The sequence below is a fragment of the Balaenoptera borealis genome (genome assembly GCF_965194805.1).
Source record: "Balaenoptera borealis genome assembly, chromosome: 21".
Lineage (NCBI taxonomy): Eukaryota > Metazoa > Chordata > Mammalia > Artiodactyla > Balaenopteridae > Balaenoptera > Balaenoptera borealis.
The window spans coordinates 28001299-28023430 of NC_138880.1; the positions used below are offsets into that span (position 1 = coordinate 28001299).

The 22132-nt window shown below is 40.9% G+C and overlaps 1 protein-coding gene across 1 annotated transcript in view; it reads right to left on the minus strand.

The window, feature by feature from the left end:
* Positions 1–22132, minus strand: part of CSMD1 (CUB and Sushi multiple domains 1) — a 1790960-nt gene that overhangs the window by 128736 nt on the left and 1640092 nt on the right. The window contains exons 42-43 of the mRNA XM_082374695.1: positions 7050–7238; positions 798–989 (exon numbers count right to left, since the gene is read on the minus strand). Of these exons, the coding sequence (XP_082230821.1) occupies positions 798–989; positions 7050–7238 (381 nt within the window). The remainder of the gene's footprint in view (positions 1–797; positions 990–7049; positions 7239–22132) is intronic.

A 22132-nucleotide genomic window follows, 5' to 3' on the forward strand; every position in this document is an offset into this window, starting at 1 on the left:
CATCCTGGCTCTTCAACTCTGGGTCATGCCCCGACGGTACGCTCTACTTTTTCTACCATAGTTTGACAGAGGAATTGTCATTCCCACTTCCCCCATAAACTCTAACCTCCCAATGCAAAGGTAGGAATAGTCATTCCCATAGATAGGAACATTTAGTCAAGGAGAGTTTAAGTCACTTATCCAGACCACGTGGCTCATTTGATAGGGAGACAGGGCTACATCCCCACTTAGTATCCCCTACACAGCACCTGGGAGGACAGTTTTGCAAGGTTTATAAAGCACGGAGAGAAAGCTGTGTGTAATCATTTCTGCAATCATTTCTAGAAGCATCAAATTCTTATAATGGCAAAGGATCCTATCAGCTTTTCTTTCAGGAAAAAAAGCCATCACACTTAAAAATGAAAAATAAAACAGGGAATTCCCTGATGGTCCAGTGGTTAGGACTCCGTGCTTTCACTGCTGAGGGTCCCAGGCTCAATCCCTGGTTGGGGAACTCAGATCCCACAAGCTGCGTGGTGCGGTCAAAAAAATAAATAAATAAAAATTGAAAGAGAAGACAAAAATGAAAAATAAAATGATCATGGGATAGCCTCCTATATCTAGAGTAATCCTGAATATATCTACCATGTAATAAAACTCAAACACAGTACATAAGGTTTATTCTCTGTATCTCTAGATTTACTTGGTAACTTTCCTTTCTGATATCTACCTAACTACTCCATTTCTAAATAGATGTAAGTGACACGTCAGTGGTTACAAGAATGGTTTATCACAACGACAGATGGGTGTTTCTCAGGGAAGGTTCTCATACCAAACAGCGATGTAGTCGTTGACGGCTTCAGTCTGCAGCAAGGTGAAGTTGATGTAGACGCCGTGACCAGGCGGCACCACGATGAGCCAGACACAGTCTTTCAGAACGGGGTACTCATCCGGGAACCCAGGGGAGTAGATGGTCCCGTTCTGAGATGTCACGTTGTACCCGCAGGGAGCTGAGAAGGAAGTGAGAGAAATCAAGCCCCCACGGTCCACTTACAGAGGATACAGTGAAATGTTTCTCAGTCTCTAAGGTCCCGCAGCCAAAATTTTCCTTCTAAGAAATAATTGTGAAATATCTCTCAGTAACTACTTTGTCAAAATAATCCTCCTAAAGTCTTAAAACCTTGGAAGAATTATACTTCTTAGCTATGTTGTCTAGGTTTCATTTAATATATTCTCCAAACATTCAAAATACCCTTAGGATAAAATCATTTCCACATAATTAAAAAGAAAAAAAAAAACCCTTAGTCAGTTGTCTCCTGTGACTGAGATGATAATCCGTTGGACCATCCGATGCAAGGGATGTTGAAATTATGCATAAATATTTAACTGAAAGACAATTTTTTTTTTGTTTTAAGTGAGATTTCTAAAGCCTACTTAAACTGTCTAAAAGAGAAGCATCTAAGTCTATTTGCCTTGAAACAAAGACATAATCAATTCTCCCCAGATCTACACCTGGAGAAACGAGATAAAATTACGTCAGTGGTATTTTACAGAAGTGCTCCCATATCTCACCAGCTATCAATGATGTGAAGAATCCCAATACTCAGAGTCCATTTTTATTTCACTTAATAAAGGGATCATCACTGTTGCCATGGAAATTATTTTATTTTATGGAAAAATGAAATGACCATACATGAGCAGAAAATCTGAGACGTATTCTTTAATTTAGATTGTAGAATAATATATCAAAGTCATAGACAAGTAGACTTTTTAATCAAACTAAAAGCCAATAGATGCTATAAGAGTGTCTGTTACTAACATGAATCTTGTGAGGCTTTCAAATATTTGCCACAAAAGTCATAAAATTTAGGTGGAGTGAATAAGCTGAAATACATTTTTATTAGAAGTTCAAAAACAATTCAGAATGATGACTGATGAAATACCATGAAACACTATATGACACATTAACTATACAGATGCACACTGATCTCAAAGGGGTTAGAAAATACACCAGTGTCAAGTAGACTGAATCAGCCCGAGTTTTGGGTAAATTCATTAGAAGGGGCTGTGGAGAACATTTTACAAGTTTTATAGCATAATTGTAAGTGGGGTTTGGAGTCAGACGGACCTTGACGTGTAACCTAGAAAAACAAAGTATACAGATACTTATAATCTTTAAAATAGGGCCAGAAACCACGTTGCAGTCACAACAAGCTACGGTGTACCCTGAAGATGCCATACTTTTTCTCAGCTGCAAGCGTCATGCCCTTGTCCACCTGCACGAAAAGCCCATGTGCTTTTCTCCTACCTTGCTGCCCGGTGAACTGGTCTCTTCCTTCAAAACGCAAATGTCACCACCCCCTGAAAGTCTCTCCTGGTGGCTTGGGCTCCAGGTGGCCGTGGTCTGGTCACTTGTCCCTGGGTTACAGTGCATGGCCAGCTGTTCTTCACCATTAGACTAATGTCAGCAGGCGGAAGTCAGGGACTGTGTCCCCACCCCCACCCAACCTCCTTGCATTAATCCCATTGCTGGGCTCAGATCTCAATAAACATGGACAACAAATAACTGAGAGACTGAAAATGAGTGAGACAATGAATAGAAAACACTTTAAAAATAAGTGTGTTGACAGCAACATCCTTTTTGACCCACCTCCTAGAGAAATGGAAATAAAAGCAAAAATAAACAAATGGGATCTAATGAAACTTAAAAGCTTTTGCACAGCAAAGGAAACCATAAAGAAGATGAAAAGACAACCCTCAGAATGGGAGAAGATATTTGCAAATGAAGCAACTGACAAAGGATTAATCTCCAAAATATACAAGCAGCTCATGCAGCTCAATATCAAAAAAACAAACAACCCGGGGCTTCCCTGGTGGCGCAGTGGTTGAGAGTCTGCCTGCCAATGCAGGGGACACGGGTTCGAGCCCTGGTCTGGGAAGATCCCACATGCCACGGAGCAACTGGGCCCGTGAGCCACAATTACTGAGCCTGCGCGTCTGGAGCCTGTGCTCCGCAACAAGAGAGGCCGCGATAGTGAGAGGCCCGCGCACCGCGATGAAGAGTGGCCTCCGCTCTCCGCAACTGGAGAGAGCCCTCGCGCAGAAACGAAGACCCAACACAGCCATAAATAAATAAATAAATAAATAAATAAAAATTAAAAAAAAAAAAAACAAACAACCCAATCCAAAAATAGGCAGAAGACCTAAATAGACATTTCTCCAAAGAAGATATACAGATTGCCAACAAACACATGAAAGGATGCTCAACATCACTAATCATTAGAGAAATGCAAATCAAAATTACAATGAGGTATCACCTCACACCGGTCAGAATGGCCATCATTAAAAAATCTACAAACAACAAATGCTGGAGAGGGTGTGGAGAAAAGGGAACCCTCTTGCACTGTTGGTGGGAATGTAAACTGATACAGCCACTATGGAGAACAGTATGGAGGTTCCTTAAAAAACTAAAAATAGAACTACCATACGACCCAGCGATCTCACTACTGGGCATATACCCTGAGAAAACCATAATTCAGAAGGAGTCATCTACCACAATGTTCATTGCAGCTCTATTTACAATAGCCAGACATGGAAGCAACCTAAGTGTCCATCAACAGGTGAATGGATAAAGAAGATGTGGCACATATATACAATGGAATATTACTCAGCCATAAAAAGAAACGAAATTTGAGTTATTTGTAGTGAGGTGGATGGACCTAGAGTCTGTCATACAGAGTGAAGTAAGTCAGAAAGAAAAAAACAAATACCATATGCTAACATGTATATATGGAATCTAAAAAAAAAATGGTTCTGAAGAACCTAGGGGCAGGACAGGAATAAAGACGCAGACGTAGAGAATGGACTTGAGGACATGGGGAGGGGGAAGGGTAAGCTGGGACAAAGTGAGAGAGTGGCATGGACATATATACACTACCAAGTATAAAACAGATAGCTAGTGGGAAGCAGCCACATAGTACAGGGAGATCAGCTCAGTGCTTTGTGTCCACCTAGAGGGGTGGGATAGGGAGGGTGGGAGGGAGATGCATGAGGGCGGAGATATGGGGATATATGCATACGTATAGCTGATTCACTTTGCTATATAGCAGAAACTAACACACAATTGTAAAGCAATTATACTCCAATAAAGAAGTTAAAAAAAAAAAAATGTGTGTTGAAGCCATTGGGCTGACATACCTGATGTGTGACTTGAGGTTATTCATTTGGTATTGATTTATACCTCTAAGATTTCCCTTTAGCATTCTGACTCTTTAATTTGCATCTAAAACCACATTATATGGAGTAGTACCCTTCCCATTGGGGGGAAGAAAACAAAACAGAACAAATAAACAAAAAGCATGGTGCCCACCTCTTAAAGGTCAAAATAAATGATATGGTTATTTTCTTGGTAAAACACATTCTGACATTATGTCACTTAATATATTTGCCATGATCTACCTATGATATTCAAATAACAAATCCTTGCACTCATGTATTCAATGAGTGTTTATTGAGAGTCTATTATGTACCAGGCAGCGGGGCTGGAGCTGGGGATACAGCAAAGACCCACAGACACCCCATCCCTGCCCTTGCAGACCTCACTGCGCACCGTGTAGTGATGAGGAAAGATGTTAAAAGCTAAATAAGTATAAAATTCAACTTGGGTAATAATACTGTCAATGCACATGCAACGTTTTCTCAAGGCAAAATCCTGCTGTGTGGCCTATAGGGAGAAAACGTACGACCCTACAACAGTGAGTCAAAGCTGCATCTCCATGTTCTCTGGCCTGTCCAGGATCTCTTCCCAGAGGCTTTCCCCTCACCTTAGTGGCATCAAAGGTGTATTTTGAGTTCCACGTCTGAGCAGCACCTCAGGTGAACTCTGAAGCAACAGTGAACCTGGGATCTAGCTCACGTGAAATGCATCCACCCCCATGCTCTCCCTGAGGGTGAGACTCTAAGAAGACCCTCCAGCGGAGATCAGTCACGAGCCCAGGGGGAAGCATCCAGTCACAGGAGGGGCCCCTGTACCACAGCCAACCACCGGTCTGCCAAGGAGCCTGGTCCCAGCAGGAGGGGCAGGCAACCCACCAGCCGGGAGAGGGGCCATCAGGGTATTGTGCACTGCACTTGGCAACCCGGAGTGATACAGATGCCACACTCCCCTCCACCCCAGGGGCCAGAGTCAACACACGCATATCCGTCTATGTATCCACGAGCATACACTGAGGCAGCACGACTTACAAGAAGAAATACACGCAGTTGTGGCCTTCTTCCCTGTTCTTGGCACAGAACTCCTAAAACCCTCAGAATTTCCAAAGTGATGAAGAAGATCAAACTGTCTTTTATTATTCATAACAGGCCCCTTCCAGCCACACCTGAGTTTATGTTAATGCAGTGATTTGGAAATTTTTCCTGTTATAAACGACAGTCTGGAGTATAATAGCTTATTGAGTTCTGTGAGTCCTACTAGTAAATTATCCAACCTCAGGGTGGCTTGGGGGCAGTCCTGGAACTTGCACGAGGTACCAGGAGTCTTGGGCTGTCTTGGATGTCTGGAGGATTTTTAGCTTCACGGTTTGGCCAACTCTGGGTAGTATTACACATCATATATCATCCAAAAAGATATATCTTGTTATCTTCACACTGACAAAATAATTCTAAGCCAGCAGTTATTTCCATGTTGGAAAGTTGGATTTGAAAAAGCAATGAAATCTAATTAAATACATAATTCTATTTTTTTATATCAAGCCAAGGAGTCTCCTGTTTACATATGAATTCAAAGGATTCTGGCAAAAATTGCAAGTAAAAAGGGCTTTCAATCCTGACAATTCAAAGTAATTTATATATATAAATATATGAATTTTTAAATGGTGAGTAGTACAAAAGGTTTCTAAAGTGCGTGAATAAAAAATACCAGATATGCTACTGCTATTCTTAGTTTTAGAAAATAATTTTAAATGCTATTTTATGTTATTAAATTTATAGTCAACTAAAATAACTATTTTTAAAAAAAATACAGTGAATGTTTTTCTTTTATAGCTGTTTATATAATGATAAAGAATGGAAAAGTACAGGTGAAAAATACGATTTAAAAAGTCTACCAATTTGCTTTTTATTTTTTTTACTTCTTCAGTAGAAATTCAAACACAGCCAGATGCCTTTCCCTTTTTGCCCCTGGGATATAAGTATTTAGCATTTCAAAAGTCCACAGAGTTGGTAATTTCATTATTTTTTCATTCAGAGGTACTGTATTTATAATGTTAGAACATTAGGTTTATGGTAACTTTTCTGTTTCATATGCTTTCTTCATAAACAAAGTACTTGATCTATTTAACTTAATATTGTAAAAATTTCAGAGTCATCATAAAAATTAGACAGCCAAACAGAAGCTTTAAAGAAGTGATTTCTGCTCAGACTAGGGATATTCACTGAAACCAGATCTGGTCTTCATGCACCAGTAAAGGACCCTACTTAATTTTTTCCTAAGACTGCTCCTGCACTATGTCTTTGCTTACACTACTGCTTCTATCTGGGATGGTCTCTATCTCTGAGTAGCAAAATAGTACGTGTCCTTCAAGGCCAACTACAAAAATAAAGTCAGTTTTCTGAAATACAAAATCAATATATGATTATTATAAAAGTTAAACAATAGAAAATATCTAGGGTGAAATAAAGTACTCTTTTCCCCTCTAATCCAGCAATTTGATGGAACCACTGTAAAACTAAGCACTGCTCTAGCCATAAAGATCTCCCAAGCAAACACCATCTTCTGTATTTGTAATTCATCAAAACACTCTTTGTGCCTGATTTTGCATAATAAATATTCATGTTTATTATTCTGTTACCCTTGTAGTTTCCTTGAGGGCAAGACCTATTCATTTTTTTTTTTACCTTGCTGGCATATGATATATTCCTGAAATACTAAGTAGAATGAGTTTAACATAATAGATTCCCAATAAAAATTTGTTGAACAAATTAATGAATTCTCAAATACATTCATTTAATATTTCATGCACCATTATACACATGAAAAATTAGATCGCTTCCAAGAAAAGTGATTAACCTACCATCACACCTTGGAAAAGGGTAGTTCCAGTTTCTGTTGATCCCATGCTGACAGGTGAGGACTGGGTGGCCGATTAAAATGTACCCAGGATAACACTCAAAAGATACCGACTGCCCCACACTGTAGTCCGAGTTGATCATATACCCATTCTGAAAAGGCGGCGGGTCTGGGCAGTTCTGTAATCCATAGGCTGGAACAGACAGACAGAGCCCAGCTCAGGAATAGCAAGTGCAATTAGTCTGGAATTAGAGGAGGGATATGATGGCGTGCAGCTTCTTAGGGTGAACTTTTTAGATATGAGTTTTAAACAAGGTCTTGACTAAGCTGCCCATTACCATCCTAAGTTAAAACAGTATTATTAGTAGTAGAATTATAACAATTTGCATTTAATGAACACTTACTGTATGCTTTAGAAGTTACATAGCACATACCAAAAATAAATTTGACAATGCTTACCTTGGAAAAAAAAATGTATGTGGGGAATTTAATAAAAACAAGAAATACAGATGATAATAAAAAATGCCTATAGAGAACGTCAGGTGAACACGGACCTAAACGGTTTTCTTCTAATTTAAAAGAAAATTATCCTAGCACTCCTTTCTAAGTGTTTCTAATTAGGAAACAGGTTGTTGTTTTGTTGAGTTCAGTTAATGTTCAGTGCAAATAAAATAAAGAAATCCATTTCGTTTTAATTTTCTCCTTAAAAAGAAGTGTAGAATCATTACGCTAGCCATTACTATCTGTCAGTACAATCTCTTTATAATACATTGTTTATTGTGGTTTATCACTAAGTCTTTTGTGTTCCCTAAAATAAACTGTAGGTAGGTTGATGGATAATAAATGTTTGCAGACTGTGTAATTCAAAAATGTACACATAAATCAGTGAGAGTTAACAAATCCATAATTAGGTGTAATCTCCTGATACTGAAAGCAGCTCTTCTGCCCCTTTCCTGTTTGCTCATTTCTGTTCCCCTCTAACTTGATTATAGGAATGAGATCACTAGGCAACTGAACATAACTCCTAACTTATGCTCTCATGAATGCACACCATGCCTTGCCTAACCTGTTGATTCTTCTCCTAGATTAAAACAGGTAAGAATGAGGAATTAAGCAGTTAAAGAATGACTAGCTCTCCACCCCCCAAGAGCCCCCTTGGCAATCCTGCAGGCAGGTCATGCAGACGAGATAACATCTGAAGGGAGAGTCAGCCGGTCTGCACATAATGGAGAGTGATGCAGAACCCAACCTCCTGCCCGATGACTCACTGAGATTCTCCCCCCACCCCCCACCGCCCTTTTCCCTTTAAAAACTGTTATGACTGAGCAGAATCTTGGGAGTTGGTCTTGGGACACGAGGCCACCTTCTCCCCAGATTGCCGGCTTTTCTGATTAAAGCACCTTTCCTTTCTACTGACACTTGCCTCTCGATTATTGGCCTTTGAGTGGCGAGCAGCCAAACCTGAGTTAGGTAATAATATCGAATCTTAAAGCTAAATCAGCCGCCTTCTCAACATCTTCTTACCTGCTCTGGTGGGAGGGTCATGCATACTCCAGAGCAGTGGAATCTCACCAGGTCATCATATAGTGTTTATTTATTTTTTAATTTATTTTATTTTTGTTTTGAATTTTATTTTTTTATACAGCAGGTTCTCATTAGTCATCAATCTCATACACATCAGTGTATACATGTCAATCCCAATCGCCCAATTCAGCACACCACCACCACCCCCGCCCCCGCTTTCCCCCCTTGGTGTCCACATGTCTGCCCTCCACATCTGTGTCTCAATCTCTGCCCTGCAAACCGGTTCATCTGTACCATTTTTCTAGGCTCCACATATATGCATTAATATACGGTATTTGTTTTTCTCTTTCTGACTTACTTCACTCTGTATGACAGTCTCTAGATCCATCCACGTCTCAACAAATGACCCAATTTCGTTCCTTTTTATGGCTGAGTAATATTCCATTGTATATACGTACCACATCTTCTTTATCCATTCGTCTGTCGATGGGCATTTAGGTTGCTCCCATGACCTGGCTATTGTAAATAGTGCTGCAATGAACATTGGGGTGCATGTGTCTTTTTGAATTATGGTTTTCTCTGGGTATATGCCCAGTAGTGGGATTGCTGGATCATATGGTAATTCTATTTTTAGTTTTTTAAGGATCACCTAGTGTTTAGACTATGCTCTTATACATAAAGGGGCTGGCAGCTCACTACTGACACAGTAACAAAGCCACTCTATGAAGAACCAACACAGGAGGAACTGCAGTTCAGCTTCTCCCTGTGATGCATTCCTGCTGCAAACAGACCCGTGCACGATCCCGGCACCATTGCTCTCACAGTCAACTGAAAATGGAATAATAATGTAAAGGATGCAAGTGACTGCCATGGAGGTCCTTCACGTGGGGAATAAAGTAAAATAAACATTTTCATTGTATATATAATTAGTTTAACCAGGTGATCACCATTGGTGATTTTAAATAAATCCTGAAAAATCATACGGTCCATGATCTGTGCCAGGCATTTCCCAGAGTTTTAGACTTACTGTTTCTGTACTTAGAACCTGGAATAAAGAGGGGGTGAAAGAGGATGCTGGTAATAGATGAAAGGGGCAACATCATAGCCAGTGTGATAGCTGATGGACATGTGAACATGTGTGAAATGGAGCAATATTTAAGCAGATTGTTAAGACCGGAATACACGGAGTACACGGCTTGGAAACTCTCAGGTTAGACTTCACAGGCAGGTAAGGGTTAGACTATGAACTGGCCTCTTTTCATGGTACAAGGATTGGAGAGTTCCATAAAGATACTCCGGGGGCCACGTGGAAAGATACCAATCAGGTCGTATTACAAGTGCACTTGCAATGTGAGAGATCAGCGTAGTTGCTGTCTGGCGTTTGGGGTTTGTCTTAATTAACATTTGCCAAATGTTAAACATTTGCTATAGAGTATTACTATTAATAGCTTTTTCTTAATGAATAAACTACTGAAATGGCACTTTTCTCTTTAAAATAACAATATGCAATGCCAATGAGTCAACTGGGTAAATTATTTATGGCAATGTGATTTGCCATAAAACTTTGGGAAAGCAATTTGAACAGAGCCATAAAGAATCAGTTTTTTAAACATTTAACCTAGTAATACCATTTACAGAAATCTCTACTATGAAAATAATTTCAAAGAAAAAGCCAAATCTTTAAATATGTTCATTGCATCATTACTTACATTATAGTAATCTAAATGTCTAAACAAATAAATTATGATATTTTGACTCATAAATACTGAAGAGGTAAAATGTTGTAATGTCATATCTTCCAATAGCCACAGAAATACACATACATACATACATATAGATATATGCAGTCGTATATGTATATATATATTTATTCATTTATATTTTCAATAAAGATACTGCACAGCTCACAACAAGATACTACGGTTAAACCCTGACTATAGTTAGCAGGTTAAAAAATCCTTAATTTCAGTATCTTATATTTGCAATTGTCTAAGTCTCTGGACAAGAGTCAGATAAGCAGTTGAAGAGTGACTGGGAGCAAGAAAGCAGAAAGCAGAAAGCAGAAGATGCAGCGGTGGCCAAGGTCTGGGAGCATCTTGACGTAGTTCCTCGCGTTGGCTCCTCCAGGGTCCAGAACCAAGTAGAACCTGGAGGTAGAAGAGCCCTCTGGGTGGGAGTGGGGAGCCTCTAAGGGAGGCCCTGGACCCTCCATGCTGACTCATACCCATACACGTGCACGCACCCACGCACACGTGCACACACACACACACACACACGCGCACACGCACACACACACCCCACACACCCACACCTCTCTCCTCCTTCCCCATAATGTGCCTCTCTCCCTGGCCCACTTGTCAATCACACAGCAAGGTTGCCTGCCTCTCCCAAGGACCACCCAACTCGGAAGGCCATGAAGCAGCCGGTTCCGGAAAGCCAGGCCTGGCAAATACCCACAGTGTATCGTTTCCCTCCTCACAATATTGCTGTTTGAGTTAAAGTTACCTTATAGACCTATGCTCAGAAAAAGTACAGAGACTCCCATGCTGCATTTCAACTATTAGCCAGTTTCCTCCTTTATTATAGTCTTTTTGACTGAAATCAGCCGCTTGTTCTCATTCTTGTTTTGCTTGAAATACAATAAGTTCTGTTGGAGAAATGAGTCCTCTAATACATCAAATACAGCTGCTAATGATAAAACTTAAAAAGTAAAAACTATCAAAAACGGATTGCCAGTTTCCATGGGACAAAAATCAAATAAAGCCATGTTCAACATCACCCTACCCTCCCTGAAAGATTCTGTTCATGCTCTAGCGGTGCCCTTAGGGTATCAATACAAGAACCAATTATCACAGTGCATCATGAAGGAGGTAACGGTGACAGAGATTCCTGATGAACGGTCCCATGAAACAGCATTTAGCACAGACTCACACACACATGCTCCACACGTTCATCACACACACTAATATGTCACACAACGCATTTCCCTACATGTGTTATGTGGTTTGTGGCATAATTTAAGACCGGCATTCAAGGTCTCTTTAGGGATTTATAAAGCCAGCCTATTTCTACCCGTCGTCTAAACTCTGTGAAAGGGATTGAGATAGATAGAAATTTCAGGGTTGCCTTTCTAAGTCCAACTGCTCTATGTTACCCTTGATTAAAAGAAAAAGTGTTTTTTCTTTCTTTTCTTAATGGCACTAACACAGTTGTCCTGTATAGGAATTAAAGGACAAAAGAGAGAGAGAGAATGCCAGCCCAGGTAGGCAGGACTATAGTTTTTATTACCTATTCATTTATTGAGTAAGATAAAAATCATGTATTGAGTGTCTACTATGTTATAAATACTAGTTACAAATGGAAACTAGACAGAAATGGGTCCTGCTCTCATGAAACTTACATTCTATTTAGGGAAACAGACACAAAATCAATAAATCAATATGTTGGTAATTACGTAAAACAATTGTAAGTTGTGTAAACTATTATTAAAGAAATAAGGACTAAAATAAAGGGAAAAAAAACCCCAGGATGAAGGTAAGTGAGGGTGATCAAAAACTGCTTCCTTGAACAATTAACACTGAAATTGAGATCTGAGTGGGGAGGAGATGCAAGTCAGGCAATGCCCAAGAAAGGGAGACTCTTCGGCAGAGGGAACAGGAGGGGCCCAAGGACAGAAGGAAGTCAGTTCTCTGAGATAAGGTGGGGAGTTCCAGGAGAGGAGCTCCGGAGGCCGTCCTCCCAGAGCCCCTGCCCCTGTTCATGGTCTACAGCTCTTACAAGGGGAGAACCTAGTAATGAAATGCGCCAAGCCACAGGAGAGGCATTAGAACATGTTTACAAATGGACAGCGACATGTTTTTAAAAGCCAGGACCCATTCGTTATGACATAAATCATATCTGCCAGGCAAAAGACATAATACAAACCCCACATTGCAGAGTTTTCTTAAGAATTTACAATCCAAATTAAACTTGTTTTCAATTGTGAATTATACACTAAGTATAAATAAATATCAGTCACACTATATTTAGGTCTTTGTTCTAAATCTCTTACTTAATGGAGTCCTTCACTATTTAAATATCAATATCAATATTCCCAAATTTTCAACTAAGTCATAAGTCACATTCTCTTTTTATAAAAAACGTCTTTCCCAAAGTTTGACTCATGGTCATACTTACACAGTGATACATGCATTGATCTACAGGACTATCAGGTGTCTGAATTAAAGTAACTAAAAAGAAGTAATAAAAATAATTCTTTAGTATGCGAAAAATAGATGAATTTTGGAAGGATTCCCATTGTGTGCTGTTTAGCACAGGTGCAGCAGACTTTGTATTACCTGCATTATCTATGTCCATGTACCTCTGAATATCTGTGATGTGTCCATATACCTGGTTTCAGAGGTGGGAGTTTAATTAATGTGGCCTCTGGGCTTGAGAGTGAAGAAGCACTCAACCAAGTGTCAGAACCCTCATCTAAGCACAGTTTTGTTGTTCTGTACTCATCACTCATGGTCATTAATTCCCATAAACTCACTTTAATAATATAAAACATTTTAATTTGAGAAAAAAAAAACAAGAGAGAAAAAGAAAAGACCACTTCACTGGAATTTGATAAGGAAGTCACTTCTAGCATAAAGAGAAGTAAAAATCACCATTTTCAAACAAATTCTGTTTCTACTGAAGGACATCAAGTCCTTCATATATTTCATATATTTTCATATATTTCCATATTTGACAACTCCTAAAGACTTTTTGAGGTGTTATCCAGTTGTTCTACAAGATCTGTTGTCAGATCTATCATTGAAAAGTTGAATTAGAAAGAGAATCATCAACCAACAGAGAAATAGGTTTCTGAAGCACGTACAAGAGCCTGGAGGTCGTTTATGTAAAATAGTAGAGGCCCTGGGATGTGCTGGAAGGGAGCCCAGGAACTTGAGCTGGACCTGGGTCTCCCATCTAATGGATCTGGGATGCTGACCAAACCACTTCCTCTCCAGAGGCTCATTTCTTCATTTATGAAAGGAGAACGAAGATACCTATCTTATTCACAAGAATTAAGAGATAATAAACGCAATGAACATGGTTTGTATATATCAGTTCAGCAAGGCTAAGTCTTGACTGTAAGAAATGGCTGGTTTCTATGATGAAATTCCCTCACTCCAGGCAGAGCTCTTGAGCCAGTTATCAGATGGGGACAGACCAGGGGGAAGAAGCAACTTCTAATATGGGGATTGTGTGAAATACTTTAAGAAAACAGCCTCCTTACAGGAAGGAGAGACTGCAGTCTGCATCAAGGTCTACGCTGAATATGACCTCCAAGCCCTTTTCAAGTCCTCGGCTTCCTCTCAATGAAAAGATTAATCTGGTCACAGAAGTGACTAAGGCTCATGTTGTAGTCAACGGAATTTCTCAAAGGCACACATACATAAGCTCACCAGTTTCCCGAAGTGGCTGTTATCATGACTAGGATAACACATCACCTCCCTTTATAACGAGGAGATAATCCTAGTTCTCAGTTTTAAGATAGATTGTCCACCTAAATGTTCTGTGTTCCTTACGTGAACACCTTGATCCCAGAACCTACTGATGACATCCACCTACATTACTGTTAAGGCTGCAGCCAATCCCATGCCTTTCCCACTGCCCGAAGGCTCCCACGCAGGACGGTTCACCAAATTGCTTATTCACAGTTGCAACTACAATTGTGTCTTGTGCTTCGACCAACCAAGGATTAAGTGCCCAGGAATCCTTTTACACAATAGCCTTTACCTGGTGGAAAAACTTTTATTTCGACGCAAAGGAATTGTTCGACTCACTAAGACTACAGACTCACACATCAGACTCAGAATCCCTTCACTGCATCAGGAGCTTGGGGAGGACTGATGAAGAAGCACACGGCACATCTCAACCGGGATGTGGACACCTGAAGGCGCCGTCACCTAGGAGACACATCTACTGACATACCCATCCAGGTGTGCCTTTGGTTCAGAGGAATAGCTCTCTTAAGGCAGAAAGTGGTTGAGATTGTTACTTTTACTTTCAGCAAACTCATAAAAGGAAAAGCAAATCCACACGACCTGCAGGGAGGAAATCGGACAACTTTTAAGATTTGGACCCTAGTCTCTAAGAGTCTAGTCCATGAACCACCATTGTAGGCACTTTTCCATCTTGAAAAAGGACACCCTGGAGGGGATGAGAATTGATACAACTATGTATTACCCACTGTTTTAAGCATTTTTATGTGAAATAGGCTTCTTTATAAAGAGCCTCATGTTGAGAGCCTGATTCACTCATGCAGATGGTGGAAAAGGACAGAGGAAGCTCCCTGCCTTTATTCCTCAATGACTCAGAATATCACGTTAGAAGGAAAAAGAGCGACAGTCTTAGAGGCGTGTCAATTTCATGTATAAATTATGGTCGTATCTGTAAGGAACAGTGAGTGTGCTTACACAGTCAGTGAGAATGAATTCTTCAGTTGCTCATTGCACATAAAGGCAGTTTAATTGCTTTTCCTCCTAAAGGGGAAAAAACTGGTATCCACAAACTATAGCCTATTTTCTCATAGATTCAATTCACTAAAAATGCAATGGTTTTGTGATTGTATGCATGAATAAGCAGATTTAACATATCCTATTATGTTGGCTTTTTTTTTTTTTTTCAAGGTGCACAGCACATATAGCAAAAGGAAAAAGATGTTTTTACCACCTATGGTTGAAGCACTTAAAATTATCTTTAAGTTTTTGGCATTCAACAATCATGCTTTATAGTGTAAGAAAGATAAAGAAAGTAAGAGAGAGAAAGACAGATAAGGGAGGGAGGAGGAGAGGAGGAAGGAAGGAAAGAAGGAAGGAAGGAAGGATGGAAGGAAGAGAGGAAACAGGGAAAGAAGGAAAGACGGAAGATAAATATTCAGCTTCGCCAAATGTCAAGTCACAAAAAACAAAAGGAAAAGAAAGTCACTAAAAATCTTAATATGGCAACATTTCACGAATATTATGAAAAGAAAATCTCAGTACCAGTAAGCCCGTACTTATACTACAAGAATAAGATAACACACAGAATTTTCTCTTTCTTAGGAGAATCCTTTGTTTGGATCTGGGAAAATAACGATTATTCATATGTATCAATCTCAAACGATATTTGTATCAAGTGTTTAAATTATAGGCGCTTGATGTGACAGCCAATGGAATCATGTAGTCATCTTTCTGATATCTATTGCATTTTCTGACTGATATCTAATTACTTGATAAATATCTTCGTCCTATCTCCCATCTCCCAGTTTTTGACTTAGAAGTAGGGTACACGGACTCAATTTTATTTCACACAGTTCACCTTTCATTTCTCAAGTTCCGTGTAAGTCATTTAACTTCAAGACAGCTACATCTACTAGTAGCATTTTTGACCTTTATATGGTCATAAATAAATGAGAAGGCTTAGGAATACGGGGTACAACACAGACATCATTGAGAAGGACAAGAATTATCTGCATGATTTATGCATCTTCTTATGAGTTATTAATCATAAGCTTAACTTATAAATCTCAGGTGGAACCTAGGAATTTTGATGTGACACACACACATCAGTTGTGTCACTTTGCCAACTTATAAATTTTATAAAATGACAAACTATCTAATTAAGTTTCATCCCTGTCAGGTAAGATACTCTGCAAGAAATCAGAATGCCTCATATTCGTGTTCTCCTTCTTTTTTACTTAATTTATTTTTATATCTCTCAATTATAGCAAATTAACTGCCTACATAAAAAATATATTACTTAGGGATTTTTCTTCTTAAAAATGTGGATACTTAAATGTAGAGTCAGGTATCAAGTAAATAAAACATTTGCTCAACCAACCAGATGTCTGGCCTAGATGCGGACTCACAAATTCGAATGCCTACAGGCCAGGCAGACAGCGTGGGATCACAGCTTGTAGGCAACTACAGGAGATTTCTGAAGTCAGTGCCTCTACACCCTGGAAGGGCCGTCACTCTGACACTTCAGGGGGAGGCTCCCACCTGTCAATGTGGCCAAAAGTCATTCCTGACATTGCAACAGGAAAAGGGAAAGTGGATCTATAGGTCTTTCACCAATTATGTGAAACCTAATTCTAAATATTGACAATTTAAAAAATATTAATATTTTGCTAACCAATCACAGCAGCTTTATGATCTCTAGTCTAAATGATTCCTACACAGACTTTTTGTGGTGCTGTTCTTCCCTTCCTTCCTTCCTCTTTTTTTTTTTTAACATTCTTTTTGGAGTGAACTAATTGGTAGCTTTTGGAGCTATGTAGACATGGCCTTAGTAACCCTATCTGGAAAATATCGAGAAAGAAAACAAAAAACACTTTTCTGAACTGTGGCGGTTTAAAGCTACATAAGATAAAATCTAGTTTCAAAACTACATGGCAAACAGTACTAGCATGGGAATCTGTATTTGACTTTTGTCAATAAAGAAAGAAAAGTTAAAATTTTCAATATACTATTAAGAATATTCAAAATGGGGGAGACTTCTCAAAAGTTCTTAGGGTCAACTGAGATATACCACTTAATTGGCAGCTTGTGATGTAGGAGAAATAATTATGCTATACTTTTCTGATTGACTCAAATACTAAGATAGTGTCAAACAGTGAAGACTACCATGTAATAACCAAGTTTAAAATGATGATCACGAACGAAATGCTCATATTTTAACAGAATACACTTCAATAGGAATAGGGAGGGGGGAGACACAAGATGTACAGAAACATGAAAGAGGAGCACGGGGTTCACAATAATACCATTCAAATTCTAAGTTGAGCTAAGAGCCAGATGAAGGTGACACAATGAAAGAAAGCTGTGTTGAAGTTGAGACCTGCATCTCTCCTGGGCCCTTCTCGTTGGGTTTGTTGCTTTCTCTCCTCTCCTCCCTCCCCCTCCAACAATCCATTCTCTGCATTGCAGGGACTTATCTTTTGCTAACATCCTTCAATGACTTTACATTGCACCTGGAAAAAACTATGAATGTGTTACCACCCAACTCCCAAACAGTCTCCATCCTGTAAACCTCTCAGACCCTGTTCTTCTCAGCACTCCAGCTGTGTCCTCTCTGTTCTTTGAGAGGTGGGAGCTCCTCTCTCCACCCGGACACACTTCCCTGCTCTTTACACCCCTGGCTCCTTCCCGTTCTTCAAGTTTCAGCCTCAGGGAGAGGCTCCGCCACCCACCACCTCACCCTCATTATTTCCTCTGCAGTAGGTACTAAGCACACTGCCTCAGCCTGGGCACATGGTCCCCATCCATGCCTGGAACTTTAAAATTGCCTCTTAAACGTGTCTTTTTACCTCCAGTCTCCCTCTTTTTGCCAAACCCACTTCTTGCCTGCTTAACAGTCCACACTGTACGTGGAGACTAAGCTTTTAAAAAATGAGAATATGATTAATGCAATTTTCACTGCTATATACTGAGTGTTTGTGTCCCCAGATTTGTATGTTGAATCCTAACTCCCAATGTGATGGTTTTGGAAGTGGTGCCTTTGGGAGGTGATAGGTCATGAGGGTGCAGCCCCATAAATGGGGTTAGTGCCCTTATAACGCAGGCCCCACAGAGCTCCCTCACCCTTTCTGCCAAGTGATGACAGAGTGAGAAGACACTGTCTAGGAACCAGGAAGCGTGTCTTTGCCAGCACCTTGATCTTGGATTCACAGCCTCCAGAACTGTGAGCAACACGTATCTGCTATTTAAAAGCCACTCAGGCTATGGTACTCTGTTAAAGCAGCCTGAATGGACTAAGACAGCCACTTTTAAACCTTCAACAGCTTATTACCCACCAGCTTTCCTAAGAGTTTTAATATTAACTCCTTTAGCATTCTGGTGAAGTCCACTAACCTCAAACTAATATTTTAAATGCATAAACAAATACATCAGATTACAAAGGAAAAATCGGAAAGAAAAATTTGATGAAAGCCAGACTTGTGGTATAGTACTAGATGTGTTGTTATTTCACTAAATGGCAGGTGGCAAGTCTAATAACTAATGTCACTTCACAATATTGTATAGTAGTATTTTGAGATATCTGCAATGATTGTAATAAAACATGGAATTATCTGTGATTTGGTGACAAAGCACAGGTAACGCTAATACTACATTCGCATCATTAGAGGTTAAGAGGAAAATATTAAAACTGTATTTTTACATTTATATAGAGATATTATGTATATTAATATTATATATAAATTATAATATCTGTATCTCATGGGGTAGATATTTACCATTCAAGTCATGGATCCCTTGAATTCTAGAACCATGGGCCTAGAGAATAAAATTCAACTTCTCAACGTGGGATGCAAATTATTTCACAATTGAATGTTACACCACATGGGCTCATCTACAAACGCGCCCTTCGCCTCTGACCTGGCCAGGCTTCATCCAGACTCTGCTGCTGGTCTCTCTTTTCTTAGAGTGTTTATTTTAGAAAACTTGTCACTGTGTATTTTCCCTCTGTCCCTTCGAGATGTATGTAAATCTTCGTAAAAGCCTCTTGTCAGTTTTAGAGCCCAGGTGTGTCTTTCTCAAGGACCTGGGGACCGTCCCTCTGAAGTGTGACATCAGGGGTGATAAGTGCCCCCACACTGCAGTTGCCCTGGAGGACAGGAGCCGAGCTTCAGTGGCTCCAAGCCGTGTAACTACATCTTGCCTGGCAGCTGACTGAAGGGTTACGGGATTCAGGCAAACCTAGAGGGCCAAGGCCCCACACCCCAGCTCTTAAAAAGTCTCCAGCCCTTAGCTTGTATTCATTTTAAAACCTACATTTGGAATAAACACCTTAAGGAACATTTATATATATAAACAACACCCTTCGGAAGGACAGACTGTAACCCTGCATAAAGTCAGACTCAGGTGCAAAGAAATCCAGTCTTCAATCTCACCATCTCTGCAAACTCCTTGTGCTTCTTCTCAGGAATTCAGGCCCAAACCACCTTTTGCCCTTAATGTTCTGATGGTGCAGCCGTGTGCCAGGATCTACTCTGGCCAGGCCTGAGTGGTCAAGAGACAGGCACTACAAATTGTTGATATTTGTGATTTCACACATATGACAGGGATACTAGCATAATTTAATTTGAGATTTATTTGAGTGTTGTTTCTTCTTCTTCTTTTTTTTTTTTGATGGTCGCCTAATCATGTGAAAGGTGCATCTGTAAACTTACAAATTGGATTTTAAATCACCACTGGCAACTCTGATGGATGGAAACTAAGAGGGAGAGGCCCAGAGAAGAACACTGCTATGATCCTCACAAAAGCTTCTTTTTTAATTTAAAGAAAGATGAATCTATATCTAGACAGATGAAGGGGACCAGAATTTGCCACTCCAAAATATGTCTTTGGCATGAGGATTATTTCGAGCTGGTTATTATTATTTTTTTAAGTTATTTTTTGGCTGCGTTGGCTCTTGGTTGCTGCACGGGCTTTCTCTAGCTGCACTGAGCAGAGGCTACTCTTCGTTGCGGTGCGTGTGCTTCTCATTGCGGTGGCTTCTCTTGTTGCAGAGCACGGGCTCTAGGCGCACTGGCTTCAGTAGTTGTGGCACGCGGGCTCAGTAGTTGTGGCTCGTGGGCTCTAGAGTGCAGGGTCAGTAGTTGTGGCACACGGGCTTAGTTGCTCCGCGGCATGTGGGATCTTCCCGAACCAGGGATGGAACCCGTGTCCCCTGCATTGGCAGGCGGATTCTTAACCACTGTGCCACCAGGGAAGTCTCTGGTTATTTTTAAGAAACTGCAGAAATGGGGGAATCTCTGAAAACAGAGTAGAGGTAACCTGTGTATAAGAGACATTTATGAATACATTTATGAGGGAACACTCCCTTTGTAAGGGTGTCCTTTCTCTGTTCCAGGAAGAGAAAGATGGCTAAACCTCTAGAAACTTATCAATGGAGAAGAAAAAAAGGCCTCAATCTGCACAGCAACTGTAAGCCTGTCTCCTCTGCTTTCCTGCCCACCTCCCCTGACTCCCCCCAGCTTCTGCCTCTTCAGCTGGGGTGGTGTTTAAGGTGGTGGCTTGGGCCATGCTGGGGAGTTAATCAGGTTCCCTGGGAATCTCCCCTGTATGCAGCAGGCATGCATGTTATTAACTTCTGATTTTGCACTGTTAATCTGCCTTTTTGTACAGGGGGTCTCAGCCAAGAACCTAGAAAAGCAGGGTCCCCTACACAAACATTTGTAGGAAAGGTAAAAATCTCAGTTCAGCATATGAATTTTCCTCAGTCCTTAAGAATGCATGACTTTGCATCTTCTCTACCACCACCACTCCGAGTTCACTTTTCTTTCTGGGTTCTCAGTGCTCTGTTTGGGTTCTTTCGCACATTTCATATGTTCCTTTTTGACTCTGGATAGAGAGTCAAGTGGAGTCACGTGCACAGGAGCAGTTTATTTATCAGTAAACCTGTGTTAGCGTCAAGGCCCGGGTCGGAGCTCACGGATGGGATTCCTTTAACTAGTAAGGCTTCAGAATCCGAGCCCTCAGACCCTGCTCTGTCCTCTTCCCAATGACAATGTGAAAGTTCACCTGAGCTCAGGAATCCTAGAGAAAAGTTGAGGTGAGGAAACCCACCCCCTTCCCTAACGCCTCTGTGTTACAGGAAATGACTTAGTGCAAAGAACCACCTCCCCCAGGACTGAGATAAGAGTCAAGGTGCCCTGTGGTTACCTGTGACCGGACCTGACAAAATCCTCCGAATTCCCATGCTTTCCCTTTAAAAGGTTAGCTGAACTGTTTGGTCCTCAGTGGCCAACTGGAACAAAACTCTTGTAAGCCAAACTTCAGTTACGCTTTTCTTCCCCCTCAGGCCCCTAAACGTTGGCCCACCCTCAGCCTGGGCCACAGACAGGTGGCCTCAGGGAAAGACCTGCTTTCACCCACATCCCCTCATGCCCCGCCTGGTCACCGCAGTCCCTACCCCGAGCCTCTTCGAGCTTTGTTTACTGCTCTCCAGGAGGGAAAAGCCTCTTCCTAACCCTTGAGATGCTTCCTGATCTTATGGCTGGAGCCTTGTTCTCTCTATGGCAATAGACCTCTTCCCCTCTTGCAATAAATAATCCTTCCCAATGAAAGTCTCTTCTTACTAAATCTGAATTTGTTTTGCATTTGACACCAGTTATAGGAGCCTTTGGTGCTTCAGCCTCAGGGGGGAGAGAAGCCTCTCTGAGCAGCAGTGGAGAATCAGTCGTTTTAAGTTGGGACAGGGAGGGGAGAGCTGGCGGGAGGGGGCAGTTCACACACAAAGGTACCAGGAAGGACAGGGTCCCAGAGGAGAATGCACCCACCGGCCGGGGCTTTCTGGCTGAAACGGGGTGGAGCTGGAGGCTGTAGGAGGGATGCAGTGGGAGCACAGGCAGAAGGAAGGGTCCGTGACGGTCTGCAGAATGAGAGGCAACGGCAGCTGCCACAGGCTCAGTGCCCAGATGCTGAGACAGAGACCGATGGATGGACCCGTGGTCCCTCACTTGTGTGGGAGACGGCTGTTGACTCCACCAGGCCTGCTGAGTCCTTGTGTAGGTACTGGAAAGAGCTACATCCGTGTTTGCTCAAT